Source organism: Panthera leo, chromosome C2 (genome assembly GCF_018350215.1).
Source record: "Panthera leo isolate Ple1 chromosome C2, P.leo_Ple1_pat1.1, whole genome shotgun sequence".
Classification (NCBI taxonomy): domain Eukaryota; kingdom Metazoa; phylum Chordata; class Mammalia; order Carnivora; family Felidae; genus Panthera; species Panthera leo.
In genome coordinates, this window is record NC_056687.1 from 56,175,210 (window position 1) to 56,195,942 (window position 20,733).

Here is a 20,733-nt window from a genome sequence, read left to right on the forward strand (position 1 = left end):
GCACAAAATCTTGCCTGAGTTATTTGCAAAATTGAAAGGAACAGCTTTGAATTCAAATGACAGCCCTGCCTTAGTTTAAAGCTAGGTTCTCTTTTCTGCTTATTATGGATCTTTGATAAAAAATACAATTGCTGAGAAGTCTGTTTTACAAGCATTGTGAGACCTTTCCTGTAACCCGCTGTGTAGTAGAATGGGCTGTAAAACTTCCTAAATGTAGTCTGATATGTAATGAAATAAGTGATTGTATACAAACTAACCGGCATTTCTCGCTTCTGTAAACCTGCTTGCTTAGCACATTCCTCACCTACCCCCTTCCCCCTTTCTTCCTCTCGCCACAAGTAAAAACCTCCCCTGTGCTATTTGTCTCTGTCTATAAAAACGCTATACCAACCCTATTCGTGGCCTCTTGCGTCACCGGCGACGAGTGCGCAGAGGACCAGGTTCGAACCTGCAATAAACGACCCTTGCCCCGCTTGGCTTTGACTTACGACTCTGGTGGTCTTTTGTGGGAGGTTTTAGAACTTTGGGCATTACATTTGGAGGTTCCACCGAGATCTCCCCCGAGCCCACCAGACTTCTGGTCAACGGGTCGTATTTGATTCCGATCGGTAAGTAAGCCGGCTCTAACGTTCTTCCTTTTCTCTCTGATCTGTGTTTCTTCTCTGGAGAACCGGTTCTGTCTGGAAGCTGGTGTGACCCTGGCGGACGCGCTATAGGGCACCCGGCCGGGGTCAGTTGGAGACGTCCACTGACATCTGGGGACCTTCTTGGTCCATCTGGGGGCCTTCTTGGCCCATCTGGGGGCCTTCTTGGCCCATCTGGGGACCTTCTTGGTCCATCTGGGGGCCTTCTTGGCCCATCTGGGGGCCTTCTTGGCCCATCTGGGGACCTTCTTGGTCCATCTGGGGGCCTTCTTGGCCCATCTGGGGACCTTCTTGGTCCATCAAGGGACCTTCCTGGTCCATCGGGGGGCCTTTTTGGCCCATCAGGATTCCTTTCTGTGGGCTGCTTATGCCCAACGCGCCTGCGAACTAAATACTTTCATTTTCTCTATGAACTTCCAGAGTGCTAAGAAATATCTCTAGGCGTCTAAAAGAAAAAAAACCATCTAGGCATGCCAATTGTTACCCGTATTTTGATGTGATGTGTGTCTGTGTGTCTGTCTGTTAAATCGACTGGAATGATTGTTGGGAGTCAGGGGCACGCGCCTGACTTACCCTATGTGTAGTCCCACGGCATAAGCTACGGGATTCGAGTGGGCTCTAACCCGATTTCCGCGGTGATCCTCATACGGCTTAAGGCGGTCAAAATTTATTTTGATCCAAGCAGGGGGTTTATACCTGCCCGCCCATGCTAAGAGGCACCTAAGTTCCCGCGAGGGACGCGGACGGGCGAGTACGCGAGTGCTTCTATGTTAGTCTAAATGTATTGTCACCCCTGGGCCCTTGTAATAACCGCCGTCCTAGCCATAACCCTTTCTGTTGGGCTGGCCGAGACGGCCCCAGAAAGTTGAAACCACTGTCAGAGATTCTTGTTGGCTCTTGTTTTTCTTTCGTGCGTCGGATGTTTTATTGGAATTAAGTGTTTTTTCGGCTGATCAGAATTAATTATTCCATCCTTTGTTCCTCTTTCCTCCTTCCTCAGCTGCCTGCGGCTTTCCCTCCCGCCCCTCCGCCCGGGGCCCAGCCAGGCCGCCAGGGGTCTCACCCTCGGAGGTCGCCTGTGCGAACTCCATCGCTGATTTCAGCCGCTTCAGGGCCCCCTCCGTGCCGCCCCCTTCTCTTCTCCTCTTCCTCAGAATCATAACATGGGCCAAACGCAGAGCACCCCTCTCTCCCTCCTTCTCGCCAACTTCAGGGACGTAAAAGCTAGAGGACACAACTTAAGCCTAGACATTCGCAAAAGGAAGTTGATCACCTATTGCCGCTCTGAATGGCCCACCTTTGGGGTCAATTGGCCTACAGAGGGAACCTTCTGCCTCCCTGTGGTCCTTAAAGTAAAATCAAAAATTTTCCTACTAGAGAAAAAAGGTCACTCGGATCAGATTCCCTATATTCTGGTGTGGCAAGATTTAGTAGAAAACCCACCTCCTTGGATGGCCACTTCCTTAATAGCAGAGTCATGCCAAATCCTAGCGGCTAAACCTATCAACCCTCCCAAGCCGCCAACTCCAACTGCACCCCCTGTTCTCCCCGACAACCAAGATTTACTTTCCTTTGACCCTCCCCCTTACCAGGTTCCTCCTCTTATTCCGCAAGCTGCCCCTATCCCTGCTGCGCCGGCAGAGCCTCCGGTAGCCCAGCCCATAGGAGAACTAGAGAATAGGGAGGCTCAACCCGCGCCTATGCCTAGTGGGGGCGAAGTCCAAGGGCCGGCCGGACGTACCCGTAGGCGGGCCCCACATGAGCCAGGACTCCGCCTTCCTGACTCCACCGTAGCTTTACCCTTACGGGAAATAGGGCCTCCCGATGAGACGGGGAGCCCCCGACTTCAATACTGGCCCTTCTCTACCAGTGACCTATATAACTGGAAAACCCAGAATGCCCGATTTTCTGACAACCCCAAAGATTTAATAAGTCTCTTAGACAGCGTTATGTTTACCCACCAACCCACCTGGGATGATTGTCAGCAGCTCCTCCGAATCCTGTTCACCACTGAGGAGCGAGAAAGAATTCAATTGGAAGCAAGAAAGCTGGTTCCTGGAGATGACGGCCAACCCACTGCTAACCTTGATCTCATTAATGCAGCTTTTCCCTTGACCCGACCCCCACAGGATGGCTGGGACTACAACACGGCAGAAGGTAGGGGACGGCTACGCATTTATCGCCAGACTCTAATGGCGGGTCTCCGGGCTGCTGCACGCAAGCCCACTAATTTGGCAAAAGTGTATTCAGTGATACAAGGTAAGACAGAGAGCCCTGCCGCTTATTTAGAAAGATTAATGGAAACCTTCAGACAGTATACCCCCATGAACCCCGAGGCCCCCGAAAATCAAGCTGCTGTTGTAATGGCCTTTGTAAATCAGGCAGCCACTGATATTAAAAAGAAACTCCAGAAACTAGAGGACCTGGAGGGAAAACAGATTCAGGACTTACTCCGCATTGCCCAGCGTGTCTTTAATAATAGAGAGACTCCAGAGGACAGGCAACTTAAAGCCACCGAGAAAATGACCAAAGTCCTGGCCGCTGTTGTCCAAAAGCCCCTAGATAAGGACCAATGTGCCTATTGCAAAGAAAAAGGCCATTGGGCCCGAGAATGCCCTAGAAAGAAAAAGCCACGTCATGATCAGAAACCGTGGCAGCCAAAAACCACACCCTCCCTCTTCACTCAAGATGCAGAATAGGGGGGACGGGGTTCGGATCCCCTCCCCGAACCTAGGGTAACGCTACAAGTGGAGGGGAACCCAGTTCAATTTTTAGTTGACACAGGAGCACAACATTCGGTCTTGATCAGGCCGCATGGAAAAATTTCTAAAAAATCTTCCTGGGTCCAAGGGGCTACCGGAATAAAAAAATATCCCTGGACCACCCAGAGGACTGTGGACCTAGGAAATGGAAAGGTCACCCATTCCTTCCTAGTCATCCCCGACAGCCCATGCCCCTTATTAGGAAGAGACTTACTCACTAAAATGGAGGCCCAAATTCATTTTACGCCAGGGGGCCCCCAAGTGACTGGCCCTCACAACCAACCCATTACCACACTTACTCTAAGATTAGAAGATGAATACCGACTCCACCAGGGGCCACCCTCACAAAGTCAAAACATAGAGCCCTGGCTCCAACAGTTTCCAGGGGCATGGGCTGAAACCGGGGGTATGGGGTTGGCTAAACATCGCCCAGCTCTATTCATAGAGCTGAAACCAGGGGCAGATCCAGTTCGGGTCCGACAATACCCGATGTCAATGGAGGCCAGAAATGGCATCACGCCACATATCCGTCGTCTCCTAGACTTAGGCATCTTGCGTCCCTGCCATTCAGCCTGGAACACCCCCCTGCTGCCTGTACGAAAACCTAACAGTGCGGACTATCGTCCGGTACAAGATCTGAGAGAAGTTAACCGCCGAGTCATGGACATACACCCAACAGTACCCAACCCCTATACCCTCCTAAGTGCCCTCAGCCCAGAAAGACAATGGTATACTGTCCTTGATTTAAAAGATGCTTTTTTCAGCCTGCCTCTGGCCCCCAAAAGTCAAGAGCTCTTCGCCTTCGAGTGGTCTGATCCTGAGAGAGGCATAAATGGGCAACTCACCTGGACCCGGCTCCCCCAAGGATTTAAAAACTCACCCACCTTGTTCGATGAGGCACTTCATGAGGATCTGGGTGAGTACCGGAATCAAAACCCCAAAGTGACTCTCTTGCAGTACGTTGACGATCTTTTAATCGCCGCTGAGACTGCCGAAGCTTGCTTGCAAGGCACCAAAAATCTCCTCCGGACACTTGGTGCCCTGGGGTACCGGGCTTCAGCAAAGAAAGCCCAAATTTGCAGATCCGAGGTAACCTACTTGGGGTATCTGTTAAGAGAAGGCCAACGATGGCTCACTGATGCACGGAAGGAAACCGTCCTCCGCATCCCCCGACCCACAACGCGAAGGCAGGTAAGAGAATTCCTGGGATCGGCCGGGTTCTGCCGCTTGTGGATACCTCGGTTCGCCGAGATAGCTAAGCCTCTTTACCTGGTCACCCGAGAACAGGCGCCCTTTGAGTGGACAGAGAAAACTGAGCAGGCTTTCCAGCAAATCAAACTCGCCCTATTGTCGGCGCCAGCCTTAGGGCTCCCCGATGTCTCCAAACCCTTTCATCTCTTCGTAGATGAAAACAAGGGGGTAGCCAAAGCAGTGCTGACGCAACTCCTTGGTCCATGGCCCAGGCCCATTGCCTATCTTTCGAAAAGACTAGACCCAGTAGCGGCTGGCTGGCCCCCTTGCCTCCGTATGATCGCTGCTACAGCTCTAATGGTAAAGGATGCTGATAAGTTAACTATGGGACAAGAGTTACGTGTTACAACCCCTCATGCCATCGAGGGAGTCCTCAAACAACCTCCTGACCGATGGATAAGTAACGCCCGACTGGTTCACTACCAGGGACTATTATTAAATCCCCTCAGAATCATTTATGCTCCCCCCCGAACACTAAACCCTGCCTCCCTGTTACCAGACCCGGACTTGGATACCCCCTTCCATGACTGCGCTGAGATATTGGCACAGGTTCATGGAGTTCGGGAAGATTTACAGGATCACCCGCTACCAGACGCTGAGGTTACCTGGTTCACTGACGGCAGCAGCTTTGTACATCAGGGTCAAAGGTACGCGGGGGCAGCAGTCACAACTGAAACTGAGACTGTTTGGGCAGAGCCTTTACCAGCTGGCACCTCTGCCCAACGAGCTGAACTTGTGGCCTTAACCAAGGCACTGACTTTAGGAAAAGACAAGAAACTAAACGTGTATACCGATAGCAGATATGCTTTTGCTACGGCCCACATACATGGAGCTATATACAGAGAGAGGGGGCTGTTAACTGCAGAGGGGAAAACTATCAAAAACAAAAAAGAAATATTGGCTCTTTTAAAGGCACTCTGGCTGCCTAAACGACTAGCCATCATACATTGCCCAGGCCACCAAAAACCGGTCACACCGGTGGCCAGAGGAAATAATTTGGCTGACCAGGTGGCCCGAGAGGCGGCCTTACAGGTGGACTGTGCTTTAATGACCACCCTACCAGACCCCGGGTCAGCTAGCTTACCAGAAAATCCCGCCTACACTAAAGAAGACCTAAACTGGATCCAAAAATTACCTTTCACTCAGTGCCTTAATGGATGGTGGAGAGCAGCAGACTGTAGCATAATCCTCCCAGAAGAAATGGGAAATAAAGTCTTATCCAAGATGCACCGAGCCACTCATATGGGCACAAGAAAAATGCAAGACTTAATAAGACATGCTAGGATCACCATTAAAGACTCCAGGACAAAAATTGAGCAGATAGTTACTAGCTGTAAAGCTTGTCAATTAACTAACGCCACCAACCACGGGAAAAACCCTGGCTCCAGAACCCGCGGAACCAGGCCGGGAGCCTATTGGGAAGTAGACTTCACCGAGGTAAAGCCTGGAAAATATGGATATAAATATTTGTTAGTGTTTATAGATACCTTTTCAGGATGGACAGAGGCCTTCCCCACCAAGCATGAGACTGCGCAGGTAGTAGCAAAAAAATGTTAGAAGACATCATACCCAGGTACGGATTTCCTACCCTAATAGGATCAGACAACGGACCAGCATTCATTTCAAAGGTAATACAAGGGATAGCGCAGTTTATTGGGGCTGATTGGAAACTACATTGTGCATATAGACCCCAAAGCTCAGGACAGGTAGAAAGAATGAATAGAACTCTAAAAGAGACCTTAACTAAATTGACCATGGAGACTGGCGCTAATTGGGTAGTCTTACTCCCCTACGCTCTGTTCAGGGTGCGGAACTCCCCTTACAAACTGGGATTAACCCCCTTTGAAATCATGTATGGAGTGCCCCCCCCTATAATTCCCAACCTACAGTCTAATGTGTTAACTGAATTTGATGATCATAAACTTCTTATTTCCCTGAGGGAACTCCAGCACACCCACCAGGAAGTTTGGCCCAGATTGAGAGCCATTTATGAAAACGGGCCCCCTCCTGAGCCGCATCACTACCGACCCGGAGATTGGGTATACGTGCGGAGACACAAGCAAGAGACCCTCCAACCACGGTGGAAGGGACCCTACATTGTGATCCTAACCACACCCACTGCTCTCAAAGTCGACGGGATTGCTACCTGGATCCATTACACCCACGCCCGACCAGCTGATCCCTTTGCGGTTCGAGAAGACTTCGTGCCGGAAGCCAACACCGCCTGGACGGTTGACCAGAGTAAGACACATCCTTTAAAATTGACTCTGCGTCGAAAACCTGACCCCGAAAACCAGCTGAAACCAAAGGCCTGGGTGTCCCATACCAAGACTGTTGCAGCAGCTCCGGACCCACAATGATCGGAGGAACACTCACTAGCGTGCTCCTGCTCACCTCCTACGGACTGATAAGTATTATGGGCAACCCCCACATACCCTATACTTTAACTTGGGAGGTTTCTAATTTAGAAACCCAGGAAGTCTATAATACTACCACAGCAGACGATACTCCCCTAAATGCCTGGTGGCCTGATCTATATTTTAACCTAGAGGACGTAGCCGTAACCATGGGGGTACTTCCCCCCAACGGAAGCCGCCAGCGTCCTAATCCGTCATGGACCGGAACCCCAGAAAATGAAAAAAAGCGCATAAGATCTGGTGGGTTTTATGCATGTCCCGGGTTCAGAACAGGAGCAATGAAAAAAACCTGTGGAGGAATCGAATCCCTCTACTGTAAGGCTTGGAGTTGTGTCACTATCAGTGATGGAAACTGGAAATGGGAAGTAAAACCCCATTATATTGACATGAAATTTGCCAGCCCCTGTCCCAAGCAAACCCGTGCCTGTAACCTTATTCGTATCAAATTCCTAGAGGACGGAAAAAAGGAGACAAGATGGATCACAGGACTAAATTGGGGAATTTACCTATATCGGGGACCACCTTACTTTGCAACTGTTATTCAGATAAGATTAAAAATAAAACCCAAAGCTTCACCAACACTAATAGGGCCAAACCAGTCAGTATGGCCCACAAGTAAGCCTAATACTACCCCGCAGTCCACAAATAAGGGTACTAATCCTCCGGCCACTCAGGTAGTCACTGTAACCAGGACTACTCCAAAAAAACCCCAAAAAATTCAAATCCCATTCAAAGATGACCCCTTATGGGTAATGATGAATACCACTTATAAGGCCTTAAACCATACTAAACCCAATGAAACAGAAGCTTGTTGGCTGTGCTATTCCACAAAACCTCCATTTTACGAGTCAGTAGCAATAGTAGGAAATTATAGCACTGCAAACAACTCAGACGCTTGCAGTTGGGGACAGAGGCCCGGCCTCACACTACCAGTGCTTACGGGAAATGGGACATGTATAGGAACAGTGCCAACAAAATATAGCCACTTATGCATAAGTAACAGAAATATATTCAATACTTCAGAAAACTGGATTATTCCACCAAATAACTCATGGTGGCTTTGTTCTCATGCAGGATTAACCCCTTGCCTCTATAAGGATATGTTCAATCAGTCAGAATTCTGTATAATGGTAATTGTGTTCCCAAAAATCATATACCACACAACTGAGTATGTAGACCAGATGTGGATAGCACCCAAAAGAGTAACTAAGAGAGCATTCATTACTGCAGGGGCTCTAACTCTAGCCACCATATTCGGACTCGGGGCCATCGGAACAGGGACAGGGATCTCGGCCTTAACTATACAAAACAAGGGTTTTAGTATACTTAGAGAAGCAGTTGACAAAGATATAGAAAGAATTGAGACTGCCATCACTTCGCTTGAAAAATCCCTAACCTCCCTCTCAGAGGTAGTTTTACAAAACAGGAGAGGATTAGACCTGCTGTTCCTACAGCAGGGTGGTCTCTGTGCAGCACTAGGAGAAGAGTGTTGCTTCTATGCTGACCACACAGGAATTGTAAGGGATTCTATGGCCAAGATCCGAGAAGGGCTAGCCAAACGAAAAAAAGAAAGAGAACAGGAGGCAGGGTGGTTTGAATCCTGGTTCAACGCGTCCCCTTGGTTAACTACCCTGCTCTCCGCTTTACTTGGGCCTCTGGCCATTCTACTTCTCGCTCTCACATTAGGCCCCTGCATCATAAACAAAATTATTAATTTTATCCAAGACAGGTTCAATGCTGTACAATTAATGGTCTTACGAACTCAGTACCAACCGCTCGAGACATTACAAATAGAAAACTGAAGATCCAAGATTGGCTCTTTAGGCACAAGGAAAAGGGGGGAATGAAAGGAACAGCTTTGAATTCAAATGACAGCCCTGCCTTAGTTTAAAGCTAGGTTCTCTTTTCTGCTTATTATGGATCTTTGATAAAAAATACAATTGCTGAGAAGTCTGTTTTACAAGCATTGTGAGACCTTTCCTGTAACCCGCTGTGTAGTAGAATGGGCTGTAAAACTTCCTAAATGTAGTCTGATATGTAATGAAATAAGTGATTGTATACAAACTAACCGGCATTTCTCGCTTCTGTAAACCTGCTTGCTTAGCACATTCCTCACCTACCCCCTTCCCCCTTTCTTCCTCTCGCCACAAGTAAAAACCTCCCCTGTGCTATTTGTCTCTGTCTATAAAAACGCTATACCAACCCTATTCGTGGCCTCTTGCGTCACCGGCGACGAGTGCGCAGAGGACCAGGTTCGAACCTGCAATAAACGACCCTTGCCCCGCTTGGCTTTGACTTACGACTCTGGTGGTCTTTTGTGGGAGGTTTTAGAACTTTGGGCATTACAAAATAAAAGAGATAGCTAACCTCAGTGTGGTCAGCCCCCATGGATATCACACCTTTTGACATGTCTGAACCTATGTTTGTACATGCATGTGGTAAAGATATTCTCTTTGATAAGGTAATAGATTACTTATGGCAACTTTCAAAAACCTTCCATTTTCTTAGAAGGTGATAGATTACTTAGTTATCCCAGGAATAGAAGAATTTCTTATAAAATTATTTAGAATGCCCAGAATGGTGTATTTTTAGCATAAAGCTGTATGATTTGGGTTGTTAAAAACAAAACTTGGCAATAGATTATTTTAAGTGTTCTTATTTGCTTTAACAGTTCTACTAACTGCACATTGAAGACATTAGTCATTGATATATATATATAAACATATAAACACTTGGTGTGGTTTTTAGTCAATGGAGCACTGTGTTTATGTCACCATTTTAACCAACTTTGCCTTTATTAATTAATGAAGCAATGAATTAATTTCTAATTGAAGGTAATAGTACTTTTTTACTCATTATATCTTTTCTAAAAATGTCTATGTTCTCTTCCTCCTATACCCATATCCCTTCTCCACTCCTCTCACTGATTGATGAGGTTTCTGGGGTGACAGTGGGGTGTGTGGGGTATGAAGCCGATGGACAAGAAAGAATTCTTGAAGACATCTTTGGTGCAAAACAGTGATTTTATTAAAGCACAGGGACAGGACCCGTGACCATGAGGACTGGTTATATACTATGGAATTGGGGGGAGGTAAAGTCCAGGGGAAGTTTCCAGTGAGATTTTCATATGCTAAAGACACACAGGATACTGGAGGCCTAGCTATTGTCAAGCTAAGGTTGTTTTTCCCTTTAGCAAAGCATTAGCATTAAGACAGTAAGGAGTTCCTGGAGAAGTGTTTTACTCTGCCAGCTTCAAGTATTTGTCAATGGGCTGCGGGTTATAAGGAAACTTAGTTCTTTCTGCCATTTCCTTCTGCCTTTGTTTCCCACATTACTATGGAGGGGTGATGGAGACTTTTAAGTCCTGCTGGACTGTGCTATCAGTTAACCATTTGTTTTTCCCCTTGCCTTTGTTTTTGGGCAGCCAGGAATGCCAGAGGAATATCACACATATACCACCTGGTGGTGGTTGTGTGTGTGTGTGTGTGGGGGGGGTGTTTGTGGCCTGTCAGCTTGCCTTATGCTCCCTCATCGCTGATGACATTTATATCTGGGAATACTTTGCCTCTAATGGTCATGACATTCCGTAGGTACTGGCTTAAATTGTGCCAATTACAATTTCTTGTGCTTCTTAATGATATTCATTTCATACTTTATCAGAGATTTTCTGAAACAATTATCAAAACTACCTGGAGTTGATTAGGGTGGGTGTTTGTATCTGTTTCTATTTTAATGCTTGAGGGATGATATTTCCCTTTGAGGGCTAGGACTTGATTTTGTTTTTATTATGTCTTTGGTTCTTTATCATTTATGATATTCCTTAAACATGCAAGTACATTTCCAACTCAGGGCGTTTGCTCTTGAAAATTCTGACTAAAATGTTTCTTCTTTATGTATTTTCATGACTCATTTCCTCATTTCATTCAGACTTCTGCTGAAATATCACTACCATACAGAAGCCTGTCCTAAACCACCAAATCTTGAAATCCTAAATAGCATGCATGCACACATGAACTCAAAAATAGTATCATCATTCCTTTGCTTTTTGTTTTTCTCATTGGATTTGCCATTACCTTAAATATTATTTATTTATTGTTTCTCTCATTAGAATGTGAGCCATCTCAAAGTAAAATGTGTTCATTGCCAGATGTGGAACAGATTTGGCATATAGTAGTCATTTGATAGATATTAGTTCAGTGAATGAGTAAATTATTTGATTAATCCCCATCTCTGTCCCCAAACACAGACACACATACTGCATTATAGATTTCATGAAAATTAGAGTGCAGTATCTTTCTTGTTTATCATGGTATCCAGGCAGTCAGTGTTAAAAATATTTGTTGAATGACTAAATGAAAGACGGTTATATTGACTGGTCAGTTGCTTTTTAGACATTTTTTTTGTGACCTATTTGGGATTGCAGTCTGTCAGGTAGATTCTTTTAATCATTACTATGCTAAAAGGAAATAGGTATCCTGCTTTGCATCCATTCTTGTTTTTATATGTTGACATGAAATTTTTGACAGTGGAAGCTTCACAGAATATTCACATGACCCCCTGGGGGGATTTAGTGATTTAGTTCACATTTTCTTCCTGTCCTTTGTTAGACTCAGAAAATGATAATGGGACTTAACTTTGCAATTACAGTTTGTGTAGGAGCTGTAACCCTCAACCCTCAATCCCCAACTCCCAACTTCCACCCCAACTTTACTCCTTCTCTCAGTCTTGATTCCAATTTGGATTATTACAAAACCTATTTGCTAGGGGCAAATGGCCCAGTTCTCTGCTCCTCAGATCCTTCCCCAGTGCATCTATTTCCAGGGTCAGCTCCTGAAGGTGAATATTTCTCTGTCATAATTCAAAGAACAGGAAGCCCTGAGGCACTCCAGGAGGCTATAGAGGCACATGAAAAGAGACAATATAGCAGAATAAAAAAGAGAAAGGCCCATGCAATTTTTACTTAGTGAGCTCCCTTTCTAACTCCCAATTCTCATTTTAGAACTGCATTTTGAAATCATTTTAGGGTTTTGGGTGACTACAAACTGCATTTTGAAATCATTTTAGGGTTTTGGGCGACTACAAACTGAAATTGGGAACGATCCAAACTGGATTTTTTAAAAAAACTGTGTTTATGAATATTGTTGCTCGAATTTAACACTTTTAGTTGGAAATACCATGTACACTGACATCTTAGGAACTGATGTTTTTAAATCATGGATAAAGCAGAAATTTGATATTGGGACTATTTAGAATAAAACTGTGTGTGTGTGTGTATGTGTGTGTGTGTGTGTGTGTGTGTGTGTGTGTGTGTGTGTTTTAATGGTAATTACTGTTATTTTTAATTCTAATTCTGCTAGATCCCATGTGGAAGGAGGGTGGGACCGAAGAGAAGGAGGCCTTCTGGAGCCCGCGCCTGTTACTTGTAGGACCTAGACTGGATGAGCGGGGATTGGAGGTTGGGGTGGACGCAGGTCCTTCATTGACCAGGCACAGCGCAGGCGCAGAGCGCATGTGCAGGTATCGCCGCCGGCACAGGCCGGCGCAGGCGCAGCACGTTGTAGTTCACAGCACGCCTGGTCTTGTAATGGAGGCTCAACGAGAGTTTCTGAGTTTTTGGCGTGTGTCAGCAGCTCCTTGAGGTTCTTTCCATGTACAAGATGTGGCGCTGAGGCTTGTCGCTGGTCTGGGCGAGTGCGTGGCCCTGGCACACACGAACCAGGGGTCTGTGCAGCAACTTTTGACACTTAAGGTGACTTTTGACAGAGAACCCTCTATGAGGCCGAGGCCCCGGGTGTTACACATCTCTTGGTTGAGTGTATACATCTATAAATTTCCCCTCAGCAGTCTCTGGTAAATGAGACTCTGTGGAGACCATTTACTAGAGGGGAGTTGTTGTTTAATGGGTACATCCAACTGATTTGAAATTGTAATTTCAGCGAATTGAATATAATTCTAAATTGGTTTTTTAATGTTTGTTTATTTTTGAGAGAGAGAGAGAGAGAGAGAGAGATCACAGTGGGGGAGGGGCAGAGAGAGAGAGAGAGAGATGGAGACACAGAATCTGAAGCAGCTCTGGGCTCTGAGCTGTCACTGCAGAGTCCCACTCGGGGCTCGAATTCAGGAACCGTGAAATCATGACCTGAGCTGAAGTGGGACGCTTAACCTACTGAGCCACCCAGGCACTTGGGGAATTGAATATAATTTGAAAAAAATGCCTATATATTTATATATATATGCCTGTAATTATCTATCAAATTAGGCACATTCAGTTAGCGACCTAACTGCATTTGCCAATTTAAAATTGATGTTCTAATCTGTGAAATTTATGCAGATTTAAGGACTAAGAATAATATGAGCATCATAAAAAGTAATGTTTAACCCAGCAGAGAGCTGATTTATTTAAAATTAATATGAAGATTCTTACTATGTTTGTAATAAAAAAACTAGGGGGGTCTGGTTGGCCCAGTCAGTTAAGCGTCAGACTCTCTCAGGGTCTTGAGTTCAAGTCCCACCTTGGGCTCTTTGCTAGGTATGGACCCTACTTGAAAACAAAACAAAACTAACTAATTTGCTAATGACAATATTCAGTCTAGGTATTTGTAATGAAGATGTAGCTTTTATAGTAATAGATTAATATTTAAATGTATCTTTTCCCACTTAGAGTACGACATATAAATACCATCAGACTTGGACCCAGAATGTATTCATATTGATATCTTCACCTGTGACAAAACTTACCTATGAGGCACTGAAACTATATTAAATTCCCTTGAGAGTTTATATATTATATTTATTAACATATATATGCATATGTATATATGTTAATAAGTTCTTTGATTTTTCTTAGGGAAGGCCATTTTTTGAATGCCTAGAATAGAATGGCTTGGTCTCTGAAAACCAGGTGTGAGAGATATGCTCCTCAGGACACAATTCAGGTATGTAAGATGTGTGTGTGTGTGTGTGTGTGTGTGTGTGTGTGTGTGTATGCACATTTATAATTCTTTTTTTTCTTATTTTAATTCTTAATTCTATCTATAATTTTTATAATTCTAACTATAATTCTTATTTATTTTCTATCTTGATTTGATATCTATCTTTAATCTGCCATTTGGCAGGGTAGAAGAAATGTAATCCCAGTCAGTTAAAGAACCCCCTCCACTCCTTTCAGCAGGATGGACTGTTTGTGTCATCTGTTCTCACAAAGATGTACCTGGATATCCATCTTTCTATCTAATCCTTAATCTTCACAGGTCATCTCTTAACACTTCTGTCTTACCTATCTCGGCGACTCCTTCAGTAGTCTGTCTGGTACTATGGAATCTCATGCTTTGTTGGGGCACTGAAGTCATCGGAGTGCTGAGACTCATCTGACTGGATTCTTTGTACATCCTTTTCTCTCTGGAATGTTGGGACTTAGAGATTTGTCTAGAAACAGGACATGTCCCAGAAATCCAGGCTCTATGCCAGTGTTCTCACCCCATCAGTCTTCCTCTCTGATCCTTATGCCTTCATCATGTCTCCTTAAACTCTTTTTTCTTTCTTTTTTTTTTCCTTTTTTTTTTTTTAAACATTTTTGAGAGACAGATAGAGACAAAGTGCAAGCCAGGGAGGGGCAGAGAGAGAAGGAGACACAGAATCTGAAGCAGGCTCCAGGCTCTGAACTGTCAGCACAGAGCCCGACGCAGGACTCGAACCCACAAACTGAGATCAAGACCTGAGCCGAAGTCAGATCCTTAACTGACTGAGCCACCTAGGCCCCCCTCTTTTTTCTTTCTTTAATGGAGGAAGCTTTTCTTTTTTTTTTTTTTTTTTTTAATTTTTTTTTTTTCAACGTTTATTTATTTTTGGGACAGAGAGAGACAGAGCATGAACGGGGGAGGGACAGAGAGAGAGGGAGACACAGAATCAGAAACAGGCTCCAGGCTCTGAGCCATCAGCCCAGAGCCTGACGCGGGGCTCGAACTCACGGACCGTGAGATCGTGACCTGGCTGAAGTCGGACGCTTAACCGACTGCGCCACCCAGGCGCTCCGGAAGCTTTTCTTTTTAACAGCTAGAAACAGCATTCTCCATCTGTTATTGTTTCTCTGATTTTTGAAGTTAGGAGTGGTCCTCTCATTTCACCAGTTCCCCTGAGGACCTCAGGCTTTTGGAAAGCAAAGCTGGGGAGAGACTTTAAAATTTTGGTTGGCCCTGCTGTATCCTCACACAATGAAGTAGTTCTGCTTAGTCATTGTGGAGGAGGATGGGACCAGGGCTGGGTGTGGGGTGAAAGCAAAACAGAAGAAAAACATGATTACTATTTCAAATATATTACTCTTTTCGAAGGTACTAATGAAATAAAGATCCTGGATTTGAGACTGACTAGATTTAGTTAGTGTCCCACAGTGTATAAAATGTGTAGCCTTACAAGAGTCAACTGCACCATTCGTGAGTATATCACAGACGTAGATCAATAAGATTAGCAGTAATCAGGGAAGACACTGGGGATATGACAATATAAATCAACAAAAATTCAGAGAAATACTAAGTTCCCTGCCAAACTGCCCTACTAATCTTGGCCTTCATTATTTTGGGCCTCTCACTTGACCCTATATTTTTGTAAAAATTATAAAAGTAAGTTTTTGTTAACCACAGCCATGTATGCCATTTTCCTCTATGGCAGGTAGCATTAGAGTGGCATCTAGGAGAGATGGCATTAGAGTGGTAGTAGGCCTTATTGGGGTCCAGCTAAGGGGAAGTTGAGTTGGGGATCCAGATGACATTTGCGGAATAGAGGAGCAGGGCCAGATGTCATGTAACAGTTTGAGTGTGTCCCACAGTGCCTGGTGCAGGAATTATGAGAGTAGTGGGGAAGTAATATACTTCAACAATGGTTGAAGTATAGAGTACCAGAAGCTGATCTGTGGAGTACTATTCTAATCATCATATGTATAAAACTATAATTGGACGATTTGATTCCCACTGATTTCTAAATGAAACAGAAATGCTGCTTATCTGGAACATACCTGATAATATATCGTATAACAATTATATGATGAATATTTTGTCTTTTTTGATGAGAGTTACATCAAATGGAATTACATTTCCTGTGTTGCAGCACAACTACAAAAATTTATATGGCCTTATCAATAATGAAATTGTTGTGAAATTTTGCATTTGAAGGAAACGTTTCTAAATAGTAACCAGTAATAATGAACCTCCCTGCCCCTACAAATTTTGATCAACTATTCCAGAGGAAAACCTGAATTAGCACATTTTTATATAGAAAATATTACCAAATAATACAAAATAATTTTGATAGTCCTTAGGATTGCAGTCAAAAAATGTAGTAAAAAATGAGTTATAGAATGTGTCAGGAAGGTAATTAAAAAAAGATTATGACATTTTCCTGAATTTTGTGATGTTTTTCATTGTCAGTTTTCTGACAAGAATTATAATTTTCCCATTCTAAGTCAGTATTAGTATGTATATCTAATTTTGTTTTCATTGTTTTTATGTGTTTTACTTTTCTCTTTTAATGAAGGCCATGAAAAATTTCCAGCTCAAAGTTATTGGATCTGTCCAGATTTATATTTTTCTGTGTTAAACTGTTCACATGTTTATTTTCTGTCACCTCCTACATAACACATGCTGTATGTGTGCATAAATTTTGTTTTGTCCTTGACTGCATCTCCAGCCCAATGGAACCATGATAGCACGCAGAAGGTACATGATACATATTTATTGAATGATTTGATGAATTATACTGTTAACCTCAAAGGATGGGTTATTGCTGTGTCTTCAGTTATTTTGATAATTCTTATTGATGGCTTATACTGTGAATTTGAAATAGCCTGCTTTCATTAAACATAATAAATTAAACATAATTAAGAGAACTTTTGGGCTGTTTTCAGAACTAGCCATTTAGCATGTTTTTCTTAACAGAAAAAAAGTGAGAAGAAAACAGTGCTGCCATTAACTCTGCTCTTGCTTCCCATCACATCATTTATTCAGATAAAACACTGTCCTTATCAAACCAGTTTAGTGTTCAAATCAGTCATAATCAAATTGGGTAGAAACTAACCAAGGTCACCAATTATGTCAAGTATTTATTGTGTGCCTGTTTTGTATCTAGCACAGAGCCGTGCATTTGGGGAGATAGGAAATTATTTTGTTTACATAAGGCTTTATCTCTTCTTTTAAGAGTAGCAGTAGTATGGGGGCGCCTGGGTGGCTCAGTCCTTTGAGCATCCAGCTCTTGGTTTTGGCTCAGGTCATGATCCTATGGTCGTGCGATGGAGGCCCGCGTTGGGATTCTCTCTTCCCTTCTCTGTCTCTGCCCTTCCCCTGCTGACTTTCTCTCTCAAAATACATAAACTTAAAAAAAGAAAAAAAGAGTAGCAGTAGTGTCATCTATATCCTACATACCACATGCTCTGTGTGGTGGCTTTTTGATGTAAACTTGGCTTGATATCTGTAGTCCCCAGAATTCTCTGTGGCATATGTGTCTGGTTATGGCAGGTTATAAAGGATATTCTCTCATAAGAGTAGGAAGGCAGTAGTCATTTTTTAGCACACACATAACTTATTCCAGTCAATAAAACACTGATCTAGGGTGCCTGAGTGGCTTAGTCAGTTGAGTAACTGACTCTCAATTTCTCCTCAGATCCTCATCTCTCAGTTTGTGAGATCAAGCCCCACATAGGACTCTGCGCTGACAATGCAGAGCCTGCTTGGGATTCTCTCTCTGCTCTTCCCTTGCTTTCTCTCTCTCTCTCTCTCTCTCAATAAATAAATAAATAAATAAATAAATAAATAAATAAATAAACTTGTAAAAAAAACACGGATGTAGGTGCTGCTGTGAAGGCATTTTGCAGATGTGATTAAGGTCTCTAATTGGTAGACTTTTATTTTTTTTTTAATTTTTAATGCTTTTATTTATTTTTGAGAGAGGGGGAGAGAGAGAGAGAGAGAGAGAGAGAGAGAGAGAGAGAGAGAGAGAGAGAGAACAAGTGGGGAAGGGGCAGAGAGAGAGGGAGACATAGAATCCGAAGAGGCTCCAGGCTCTGAGCTGTCAGCACAGAGCCCCGCGCAGGGCTTGAACCCAAGAACCTGAGTTCATGACCTAACCCAAAGATGGATGCTTAACTAACTGAGCCACCCAGGTGCCCCTCTAATTGGTAGACTTTAATAAAAAGGAAGAATACCCTGAGTGGACCTAATGTAATCAGTGGCAAGCCTTTAAGAGAGGACCTAAGATTTCCGTGGAGTCAGGACTCCATACAGCTTCTGGCTCTGTAATTGCTCTCCTTTCTTTCTGGGTTTTCCTTCCTGGCCACCACTGGTGAATAGAAAGCTTCAGTTTGTGCCTGGGAGTTCCAGCCTTCTTGTCATCTTCCCTTTCTGACTGCCTTTCCTATGGACTTTGGACTTGCTTAGCCAGCCCCCACAATTGTACTAGCCAATCCCTTGTAATAAATAGATGTAGTACTGGTTCTTGTTCTCTGATTAAACCTGACAAATATACTCAGTAAGTATTGACAAAACACAGTCTCTTTCTCAAAGGGCTCACGATTTTGTGAGGAGAACTGGTCCGTGAAGATGAAAGTATAGACATTAGGTCAGGATCATCTTTAGTTGTAAGATAAAATGTGTGATACAGAAAATAAACACTGTAAGATGGCAAGATAATGAGAGGTCAGTGTGGCCACAAATTAGAAAACTTTCACCAATAAAATGGAATTTGAACGTGTTGATGAAGGATGGATAAAATTTAAAAGGTCAGAAAAAAGAGGAAGCCATTCTGTTTAGTGAAAAGCACTAGCAGAATTATTGAAATTAAATCAATATGTTGAGTCCAGATTTCACTTTGGATCAACAATCCACTTAAACTTTCATGTTAGTTGTCCTTTTACAAGCAGCTAGAAAGTCTAATAATGCCGTTAAATGACTGTAAACTATTACCAAGAAAATGTCAAGTATTCAACCTTAACAGACTTTAGTTAAATAACAATGTTAATTTTTATCATATTTTCTCACAGTAAGGTCAAGAATCCTGGGTAAAGTAGCATCTTTTGTAAAAGAAAAAAAGGCTCTGGAGGAAAGCATCAAAAACAAAGATTTCCCTCCTGCTCTTCCAAAATAGTCTTTAGCTTCTGAGCAGCCCTTAAAACCTCACTGGGGTATGAACTTGTTGGAGAATGAGCCAGCACACATTTATTGCAAGGGTCAGGAGAGTCAAAGATGACAGGTGTGTGTGTATGTGGGAAGGGTGGTGGCAGTGAAAGAGCAGCTAATAATATTTGGGGAAAGCTAATTGCAGAGGCCAGAAGTCTTCTGGAAGAGACTAGAGGTTTTGGGGTTGCTGTTCTATATCAAAAAAGATTAGCTTTGTTTACTGAGAATACATTTGGGGAATCACTTAGGGCATATATTCTTGTTATAAATATATTTTTTCATTCTTGTTTGTGAGCAGTAAACAATTCTGATATATGTATTCTTTAGGGGGAAATGGGAAAAAAAAAGGGCCACAATTTCCAATAATTTCATAATTTTAGATGCACCATGCTGGCAGTTAAAGGAGAAATATAACATTTTTTAGCTTACAAAGTACTGGCGTATATGCCAAAGAATTTTCTTCTAGGGTTAGTAGAACCTCTTGGGAGGTCACAGTACCTCTGTGATACCAGAATTAGACTGTATTTTACACATACAGAGTTTAAGGCTTTTATCATCTCTCTCTAATTGGAACGCCTTCTTCCCGGAATGGTTTACCAGCTGTTAAACTCATAAAATACTTCTATGTCAATTCATAAATAGCTTCATCCTCTAACCTACTAAATATACCCAACCTCCCATAGCCCCAATTATCTACCTGGGGCCATTGACTCTATACCATCCATCAATGAAACTGTTAATATCTAGCCTAGCCGGGAGTTTCCAGAATCCAGCTCTAAATTCTTCTGATTTCTCCTCTGATTGGCTCGTACCTAGGTCAGGCTGATTGTTAAATATCTTAAATCACATTTCCTAGTTACTAATTTTACATCTATTATCGATCTTTCAAAACTGTTGAAATCTGTCATCTCTTATGTCTTTCTAGTTCTTTTTGTTTTGGGGTTTATGCCTTAAAAATCCTAATACTGCGATTTCAGTAGCATGTCAGGAAGGAGAAAAAATAAATGCATTAGTCAGTATGCTTTTTTTAATCATAGTTTGATTAGTAATATTAAAGGATGCTGAGAATATCTGCTGGAATAGGGTTTATATGAAAGCACACTGTGGAACTGGGTTAATAAGTGCTACACTTTGATCCAGTAAGTGTAGAAATGTTGGATTAAAAAAAGTCAAACATTCTCCCTCCCAACTTTTTAATACTTTTTCTGTGCTATTGTTCATTGTTAATTCCCAAGTTAAGTTTAAAATTTTTTTTTTTTTCAACTTTTTTTATTTATTTTTGGGACAGAGAGAGACAGAGCATGAACGGGGGAGGGGCAGAGAGAGAGGGAGACACAGAATCGGAAACAGGCTCCAGGCTCCGAGCCATCAGCCCAGAGCCTGATGCGGGGCTCGAACTCACGGACCGCGAGATCGTGACCTGGCTGAAGTCGGACGCTTAACCGACTGCGCCACCCAGGCGCCCCCCAAGTTAAGTTTAAAATATGCTGTGTTTCTCATA

General features: G+C 43.4%; 1 protein-coding gene across 1 annotated transcript; it reads left to right on the plus strand.

The window, feature by feature from the left end:
- Nucleotides 1–1,807: 1,807 nt before the first annotated feature.
- Nucleotides 1,808–7,030, plus strand: LOC122229271. The gene is given in 4 exon segments (XM_042954348.1): nucleotides 1,808–3,247; nucleotides 3,344–5,727; nucleotides 5,839–6,197; nucleotides 6,200–7,030. Coding segments are annotated over 4 exon segments (5,001 nt in total). The 3' UTR covers nucleotides 7,018–7,030.
- Nucleotides 7,031–20,733: the final 13,703 nt, after the last annotated feature.